The 9,956-nt window shown below is 40.2% G+C and overlaps 1 protein-coding gene across 1 annotated transcript; it reads left to right on the top strand.

Annotated features, from left to right (window-relative positions):
- Nucleotides 1–220: 220 nt before the first annotated feature.
- On the top strand, nt 221–4,433 carry NPY2R (neuropeptide Y receptor Y2). The gene is given in 2 exon segments (NM_174401.2): nt 221–346; nt 3,081–4,433. A coding segment is annotated over 1 exon segment (1,155 nt). The 5' UTR covers nt 221–346; nt 3,081–3,096; the 3' UTR covers nt 4,252–4,433.
- The last annotated feature ends 5,523 nt before the right edge of the window (nt 4,434–9,956 follow it).

Here is a 9,956-nt window from a genome sequence, read left to right as displayed (position 1 = left end):
CTTCTTTTTCTTCGAGGGAGGGGTTCGGCTCCCACCTCCTGAGCCTCGCCTCCCCACCCGCGCTTCGCGCCACGCTGTGCGGGGCGGTGCGGGGCTCGCGCGCTGGGCCGCGGAGGTGGACGGCGGATCTCAGCTGCGCCAGCCTCTCTGCGGCTGCGACTGCCTGGCGCACGCGGAGCTCTCCTGCTCTCCCCGACGCGCGGCTGCCCTGCACCGTCGGAGCGGACGGAACTGGGCCTGCCTTTGGGAATCGTCCAGTGCCCTCTCCGGGTCGGCGGGCGATCATCAGACTGACCGGCGGCAAGACGTCTGGCTTCCACCCCTCAACAGAAACGGTCAGTACGGGGTAAGTTTTAACTCTGACTCATCTGGGAATGAGAGCATCCCGAAAAAAAGCTTTCGGGTCTTTTGATGGGGGTGAGGAAGGTCCTCGTTAGTGTAGGGGCTTTTCTTCCACATTTAGGCCAAAGGTGGGCATTATGGGTGATACCAGGAATATTCCTTACCCACTGAAGAGTCTTGACTCTTCTTAAGAAAGGTAATTATCTTTCCAGAACAGCAGGTTGCTACTGTTCCTGCAGCTTTAAAAATTAAACATCTGTTTAGGTGGGAAGGTCATATTGCATTCTCCTAAACTGTTCAAGAATGGACACATTTATGCAAGCATTCACTGGTTCCCCACCGGAAGGGCTCACCCACTTGGTAGGATCATATGATGACAAAAAAAAAAAAAAAAAAAAAATGAGGCAAAAGGAAAAGCTTTAAGGCTTTTGGTAATAGGGACACATCATATAAACTAAATGACATGAAATGCACAAGGTTGGTTCAAAGGTCAGAAGCTCAAATACATAGAAGAGATTCATTCTCAATCATCTTGGTTCAACTTTTCATGAACTTGGTTCATTCATTTTCAACTTTCTGCTTATCAGGCAAACAATCACGTCTTACATAGGGCTTTCTTGGATGTCCACAGCCCCTCTTTCCAGGACTAACAAGTGTAGGGTATGTGACATATTATGTGTGATTTTTCCCTGGGAAAAAAAACTCCTGGATGGTTTTATGACTGATAAGATGATAATGTTTTTATTAAGGCCAACCTGTGACAATAAGAATACTGTTAAAAAAAAAAAACCCACAAATTTAAATATGGAGTCAAAGCATAAACTAGTTTCCCATTTAATAATTTGAAGGTTTTTGAATCTCTGGGGCGGGGGCGGGGGGGTGGGGGGGGGAGTCCTAAAGCCATTTTCCTGCTCTACAAAGAAATTGTTCTATAGCAGAATCTCAAAATTCATTCATTCAGGATAACTATACCACTCACAGCTATCCTCAAATGTCTTGAACAATGTAAATGCCTCATTTTGACCTTACTTCAAGGAAAAAGTTTTTCCCCATTTCTATTCATCTTTTAATTTTTGTGCCTTTGTGAGTTTTTACTCTGGCAATTCCCTCTATGTACTCTCTTATCCTCTTCCACTTTTCCCGAACTGCAATCATAAAATGATGCATTATCTGAGTAACACTCAGACCTGGCTGAATACCAGTCATGTGCTTGAGAACAGCTATTAGAATCCATATGTGAATACCTTTGACATTAATAATCATTTCTGTAGAGAAGCTTTAAAGAAAGGAATAAAGAAAATGATAAAAGAAAAAGCAAAATAAATTAATAAATCAAGTATGCTTCTAATAACCTTCTATCTCAGACTTGCTCTCAATTTGCTGCAAACCTCAGACCTTCTGGAGTCTCATTTGTTCTGTTAATGGCTTGTACGGATTGACTAATTGTGCCCTGTAAAGTCTCTTTCTTACTCTAAGGAAAATGGAAGGGCCCATCAAATAAAATACTCCAAGATTTGAATAGTTTCCACTTTCTCTAATCACTATAGAATGGAGGCAAGTGCAAAAGGGGGTGTGCTTTTTGGAGCATTCTGTTTGAAATGCATGCAGAGAGAACTAGAATATATCAGTAAAGCAAATGCATGAGTATATGAAAATCTCTGTGATAAGCAACTATTAGGGTGTGTGTGTGTGTGTGTGTGTGTGTGCGTGTGAAGCCCTTGGAGAGAGAAAGTTTCCTTATGGTGTATACTGAGTACCAATTTTTAATATTCTAATCAGTAATTGTATCTTGGAACAACTTTCCTGTAGAGGTGGTTACTTGGTGGTTACATACAAGAAAATAAGCAGAGAGATGTCATGTCAGAGCAAAGGTCCTATGTAGGGAATTATCTTCAGTAAAAGAAAGGATCAAACTTGTTACTTTGTATTTTACTGATCTCATTTATTCAGTAAAACTGTGCTTTCCTTCAGCTTTATATTTGCTAAGGCTTAAACAATGGATGTAAACAGTCCAGAAATGGAAATGTGTCCTGAAAGAGATTGCTGTGGTGTGAAGGCTGAAGGTGTGTCATATGCTCCTTGCAGCCTTGGAAGTAAGCATAAGTTTTGGGGATAATTGAGCAGGGAGGGCAGAGAGGCATAGAAAGGCCAAACATGTTGCTGGAATTAGGAATAGTGCGGTATGACAGAAGGATCAGATATATCCTAAAATGTCAGGAGAGATGAAGACAGGGTTGAGTTCAAGGAAAGCTTTGGATGTCACACAGTGGAGTTGTGATTTTCTTCTGTATGTTAGTGCCATCAACCTGTGCATGTAGCACCTGTAGTGGCAGAGAAAATTAATGAAAGCACATATGCATGGACAGTTCAGCATATCGTGCAAAAGAGAACCTATTCAAGAATGCAAAGAGAAGTAATTTAATGCCAAAAATTGGTTACACAAGTGATGGAAGCCAAGCAGAGGATGTTGAGGCCACACAGGGATAAGCAAGAGCAAAGAATCATCACTACCTCCAGCTAGAGGGACACGGGGAGAAATTGGTGTGACTGAAGCCAGGGACCATGTGCCTCCAACTGGAAACAAAGTCACTGCAGGCCATTCCTGTGGGACCCGGGTACTTTAGGGATCAAAGGACAGGTACTTTGAACCCCAGCCAAAATGAAACCAATCCATTCGTGATATTCCTTGCACCTTTATGCTTTCCTTGTTTCATACTTGTTCATTTTTTAAATTGTAGATTCTTGTGCTAGCTGATGAAAATGGGCCCATTAGGTGCAGAGGCTGATGAGAACCAGACAGTGGAAGAAATGAAAGTGGATCAGTTCGGTCCAGGACACACCACTCTTCCAGGGGAGCTGGCCCCGGACTCTGAACCAGAGCTTATCGACAGCACCAAGCTGATTGAGGTACAGGTTGTCCTTATATTGGCCTACTGCTCCATCATCTTGCTTGGGGTGATTGGCAATTCCTTGGTGATCCATGTGGTGATCAAATTCAAGAGCATGCGTACAGTAACCAACTTCTTTATTGCCAATCTGGCTGTGGCGGATCTTCTAGTGAACACCCTGTGCTTGCCGTTTACACTTACCTACACCTTAATGGGGGAGTGGAAAATGGGTCCTGTCCTCTGCCACTTGGTGCCATATGCCCAGGGCCTGGCTGTACAAGTGTCCACCATCACCTTGACAGTGATTGCCCTGGACCGGCATCGTTGCATTGTCTACCACCTCGAGAGCAAGATTTCCAAGCAAATCAGTTTCTTGATTATTGGCTTGGCCTGGGGTGTCAGTGCCCTGCTAGCAAGCCCCCTGGCCATCTTCCGGGAGTATTCACTGATTGAGATTATTCCTGACTTTGAGATTGTGGCCTGTACTGAGAAGTGGCCTGGAGAGGAGAAGGGCATCTATGGTACTGTCTACAGTCTTTCCTCCTTACTAATCCTGTATGTTTTGCCTCTGGGCATCATCTCTTTTTCCTACACTCGTATCTGGAGTAAGCTTAAGAACCATGTCAGTCCTGGAGCTGCTCATGACCACTACCATCAGCGGAGGCAAAAAACCACCAAAATGCTGGTGTGTGTGGTGGTGGTGTTTGCGGTCAGCTGGTTGCCCCTCCATGCCTTCCAACTTGCTGTTGACATTGACAGCCACGTCTTGGACCTGAAGGAATACAAACTCATCTTCACTGTGTTCCACATCATTGCCATGTGCTCCACCTTTGCCAATCCCCTTCTCTACGGCTGGATGAACAGCAACTATAGAAAGGCTTTCCTCTCAGCATTTCGCTGTGAGCAGAGGTTGGACGCCATTCACTCTGAGGTGTCTGTGACGTTCAAGGCTAAAAAGCACCTGCAAGTCACAAAGAATAATGGTCCCAACGATTCTTTCACAGAGACTACCAATGTCTAAGGCAACTGACATGTGAAAATCCATGGGTGAATTCTGACCAGAGCTGTAAACCTGGTTTAGGAGAGCATGCAGGTGCATCCTCATTTCCCATTTTAAGGAAGCCTTTGATTGGAAGCACATGCAGTATAATTCATGGAAAACTGGCAGAGTCTAATAAAAACATTCAAATTCAAAGACAAGGCAACATAACAGTTTGCTTATGGTTACTTGGATGTTAGGTTGAATCATGAGTAAAAGCAGAAAGAAATGGTTTTGACTGTTTCCAAGAGTGAAGGAAACATGAACAAGGAATTGATGTTAGCAGCATTGCCAAAAGATGTGGGTAAAAAAAGCTGACTTTCAAATCACATTAGAGAATAGGTTGGGGATGATGTATAATTCACTGTTCCCCCCTCATCTGATGGAAAGTCTACCAACACCAATTTCCCTAGAAAGGCATAGATTCTTCTCTGTTGTATTTTGGCTTTTTGTTATTCTTCCTATGGACTAAAACTATCAAAGAACACTGCAGGTAAATGCTACCAACTGTTTGGATGAATGCACATCTAACTAAAAGTTTCTTCAACTTAGAATTGAAGGCTGAAATTCTCAGAGAAATACAAACCTTCATTCAACTTCTCATTACAAGTTGTCTCTGCTTTATATAGTTACTATCTGGATAACGAATAAGGATGCAATGCAATATGTTTCAGTTCAGTTCAGTTCAGTTCAGTCGCTCAGGCATGTCCGACTCTTTGCGACCCCATGAATCGCAGCATGCCAGGCCTCCCTGTCGATCACCAACTTCTCGAGTTCACTCAGACTCACATCCATCGAGTCAGTGATGCCATCCAGCCATCTCATCCTCTGTCGTTCCCTTCTCCTCCTGCCCCCAGTCCCTCCCAGAATCAGAGTCTTTTCCAATGAGTCAACTCTTCGCATGAGGTGGCCAAAGTACTGGAGTTTCAGCTTTAGCATCATTCCTTCCAAAGAACACCCAGGGCTGATCTCCTTCAGAATGGACTGGTTGGATCTCCTTGCAGTCCAAGGGACTCTCAAGAGTCTTCTCCAACTCCACAGTTCAAAAGCATCAATTCTTCGGCACCCAGCCTTCTTCACAGTCCAACTCTCACATCCATACATGACCACAGGAAAAACCATTGCTAATTGTTATAACTTTTTGAACAAATTATTTCTGTATTGAAGCTGAGCTTGTCTTCACTGAGAATTAAATCAGATTAGGAAGTAGTTTTGTTGCATTTTTGTAACAGTTTGTGCTTATTTGTAAGCAGGTTTTGCACTGGTACATAGGTGTAATGTGTTTACTGCAGTGTTATTAATTTTTTAAAAATTCATCTTCCATGGACCCATTCATGATTCATAAAACAATATAATTTCATTAAAATGGAACCTGATAAGAACTACTAAAAACATTATATGCATTCCACTTTGGAAATGTTCAATTTGGACCAATTTTAACATAAATTATCCTTCTCTTGAAATAATTAGCTATATTTTGGATGACTTAGGAATATATACATAATAAAATTTTACCTATAAACAGTGGAACATAGATGCTATAGTTCTTTTCCTTTAATGATTTTGTGAATGCAATTTTTATTTCAATATTATCCAACCAAAGATGTTAAAACTTTATTACGTTTGTAAAAAACAATTGAAATGTTAAAATAACTGAACTTTGGATGCTATTAATGAAGTTTCATCGTAAACATATGTTTATAAGTATGACTGAATTTACTTCATGTCGTGTCCGACTCTTTGCGACCCCATGAATTGCAGCACGCCAGGCCTCCCTGTCCATCACCAACTCCCAGAGTTTACTCAAACTCATGTCCATCGAATCGGTCATGCCATCCAGCCATCTCATCCTCTGTCATCCCCTTCTCTTCCTGCCCCCAATCCCTCCCAGCATCAGAGTCTTTTCCAATGAGTCAGCTCTTCGCATGAGGTGGCCAAAGTATTGTAGTTTCAGCTTTAGCATCGTTCCTTCCAAAGAACACCCAGGACTGGTTGGATCTCCTTGCAGTCCAAGGGACTCTCAAGAGTCTTCTCCAACACCACAGTTCAAAAGCATCAATTCTTTGGCACTCAGCTTTCTTCACAGTCCAACTCTCACATCCATACATGACCACTGGAAAAACCATAGCCTTAACTAGACAGATCTTTGTTGGCAAAGTAATGTCTCTGCTTTTGAATATGCTATCTAGGTTGATCATAACTTTCCTTCCAAGGAGTAAGTGTCTTTTAATTTCATGGCTGCAATCACCATTTCAGGCTGCAGTGATTTTGGAGCCCCAAAAAATAAAGTCTGACACTGCTTCCACGGTTTCCCCATCTACTTCCCATGAAGTGATGGGACCAGATGCTGTGATCTTAGTTGACAAATAATTATATCTATAATATATAATTGAAGAATTCATTTTTTTCTTAGGCCTGACATAACTGTCCAAGAAGAAGCTTTTTGTCTTTTAAAAGGACATTATTTTGCATAAAATGCTAATAGGTAATTGTGGTTAGGGGCTTTTTGTTTCCTCCTGGAGAATTATTTCACTCTAGAAAATGTGCGTGCTACTGTATCATCTGTTGTCATAGTAAATTATTAGAATCCAATTAATATATGTGATCCAGCTAATTAACTCATTAATGAAATGTCCTTTATGTAGTGGTTTTATCTGTTGAAATAAAAAGAATTTGGGAAATTAGAGAAACGTGTGTTATTTTATGTCAGAGTTCCTGTCCAACATGAGATAGTCAGCCTTTGACACAGCTAAGAAAAGGGGAATCACGCTGCTCCTGCAAAGTTAGTCTGTTGTTCTCTACAGTCTGTACCTGAGCCTGAGTCAACAGATTCGCTCCTACGGCTGCACTTGGAGTCCATGTTCTGACAAGGCCTGAGTGTGCGTCTATTCTCAGACCAGAGCTTTTATCTGCTTGTCAAATCTGCACCTCTGTCATCCCACTGGACATGCCCACATGGTGTCTCACCAGTAACGCAAACCCAGCATGTCTAAGTCACAACCTGATATGTTTGATTTCCACCTCACCCCACTTCCGCTTTGTTTTCCTGTCATAGTCATGATACTGCTATCTACCTAGTTCCCACAAATGTAAGCGCTTTGGAGCCACTCTTGTCTCTTCTGTCTCTTTATCACACATATCCCATAAGTTCTCACCTTTTTGTTAATTCCTAGACATTTCTTGAATCAATTCACTTTTCTCCATCTCTATGCTCCCCACTGTAGTCAGGCTGTGATTATTTCCCCAGACCCTTATATCTCTCATTTGGTTTAATGTAGCAACTTCTTAATTTTTCTTTATATATCTCATTGTTTTCCTATCCAATCTAACTTTTACCCATAAAACAAGTGATTTTTCAAAAATTCAGATTTTATCAAATCACTTTTTTCCTCATCATTCTTGTGCCAGAATCTTTCTATGACTTGAAAACCTATATAAGATCTAGTTGTATCTAATATGTTCTACCCTTTGCAGATTCTTTTTCCAATCTTTGCTGCATATGGAGCATATGAAGGCAAGGGACCAGCATTATTTTAATCCTCATGATATCACAGGTATTTGTAGTTCCTGGCACCAAGTTAGTCCTCAGTAAATATTCACCAAGGAAACTGAATTGATAAGTAAATATGAAAGCAGATTTGAAGATACATGCATAAGGATGTAAACGATAGTCTACACAATAGGAAAATCATCTTTATCATGCGACTTATAGAAAAGTAGGGTTTTAGCTATGTAGAAATAGCTAAAACCAATAAAGATGAATATTTGTTCAAGACTGGTTTTATTTTTTTGGAAGGTCATTAAGGTTAGACATTTGTATAGGTCAAAAGAGCTCTATAAATAGACTACATTTATGGCTCACTCAGAATTATCTAAAACCTCATACAATGGAAGCATGTAGCAACCAGCGGTCTATTAATCATGATTCAGATAGCTAAGGTATTTCCAGAAAAAAAAAAAAAAAAGTCATTTAGTACAGGAAACTAGAATCTTGCAAAATGATTGGAGGAATTGGAAAAATGAAGGTTAGGAAAAGCTTCCTCTGGCGTTGAGGAAACAAAGAGGTGCAAAATTGCAGGGAACTGCAGCTAACATCTGCAGCAGCAACGTGGACAATCCACAGGAAAAAGCACAGATTTATCTGTGAAAATGTGATTGCCTTCTCCTAAAGCCGCCCTCTTTCTCATCTCTCCCATAGATTCAATTATGCCATTTGTTTCTCTTCTGCTTTTCGAAATTCATGAGAGTTATCTCTCATTTGTGAAATATAACTCAAGTCTTGGTGGCAGGGATTTGGAGAAACGTAGTTCTTAGGTTTCTAGCTCCTAAGATTTAGGGGAAAGTTTTGAATGGAGAATATGGTACTTAATTGCTGTCCAACAATCTGTCAATCTTAAGAACTGCCCAAATGGTGCAGTTTCTAGTTTCAACTACATTTTCTCCTTCTCTGTACCTCTGGGTTCTTCAAAGCTGCAGTGATGAAAAGTGACTATATCATTTTTTTTCTCTTATCCAGACCAATGTGTTATAAATACTCTTTAAAACTAGCCTATTAGTACAGGTGGACTGAGGGATAAAGTATAAGTAAAGACCACTTCTTTCCTCTAGGAAATTGATCAGAAAGGAGGAAGAAAGAATTATACCAAGGCTCTGAAAGCAATAGGATGAGCAAAGGAAATGATGTTTCATGGAGAAAATACTCTTTAAAATTTTCAAGTTCACGAGATGATATATTGAATTATATCACAACAAAAGATAGAGTTTACTTTTCCTTAAGAAAACAAAGACCATAAGGAAACACAAAAATAGTAGAGAATGCAAACATCTTCATGATTATGTCTTATGGCATTAAACAAATGTAGGAATTTCATTTAACAAAGGATTACTAAGGGTTGATTTGTGAAGTTTTATAAAAGACACATGTCTGTTAGATCATTGACCTTTTTCTGCCTTGGTACACTGGTCAGATATCCATAGACTTTACAAGTTTTCCTGGATATGGAAGACTGTGTATTAAAACAATTTACATGTTATCTGTAACTCCAACTCTTTCTTGTTAATCTGTGAATGTATAAGTGAATGGAAATAAACAGAAATGACTAATCCTGAATCTAATCTTCTTTATACCAAGTTTCAACACTTTAACAAATTGCTTGCAAAACATATCTGACCAAGCTACAGGCATGAGTTGTCACATTAAAATTTAAAAGTGCTGCATTTTCTTCCAGATAAAAAGCAAGTGAATATTTTATACATTTGTTTTTGCCCTTGTCATAGGAAAGTAACATACATTGTAAAAATACAGGTATATGTATATGCACAGATACAAACATATTTAATTACAAACAAAATCACCTTGATGTACAATATCATTCAATATTGTACAGTGCCTGCGAATAAACCACCCAACCGTCTAACAGTGGTTATTAACCTTTTTCCGTATGACGTACTATTTCCAGTAGGGCTCTGCAGATGCATTTACCAGTGGGCTGTAGGTGGGACAGGGTGAGGAGAGTGGGGGAAATACACTTTGGAATGTGAACAAAATGATTTGAATATAAGATACTTTGCATATATTTGCATAAAAGTTTCTTAGAAAGTGTTATCAACCAGTTGACAATTGAAGATAACACACATGAAACTGGTGCCTATCATTTTGAAAATGTCATCTATTAGCATAGAATAAG

This window comes from Bos taurus, chromosome 17 (assembly GCF_002263795.3).
Source record: "Bos taurus isolate L1 Dominette 01449 registration number 42190680 breed Hereford chromosome 17, ARS-UCD2.0, whole genome shotgun sequence".
NCBI classification, from domain to species: domain Eukaryota; kingdom Metazoa; phylum Chordata; class Mammalia; order Artiodactyla; family Bovidae; genus Bos; species Bos taurus.
The sequence above is the reverse complement of the archived record's forward strand: the minus strand, read 5'-3'. Positions and strand labels throughout refer to the sequence as shown.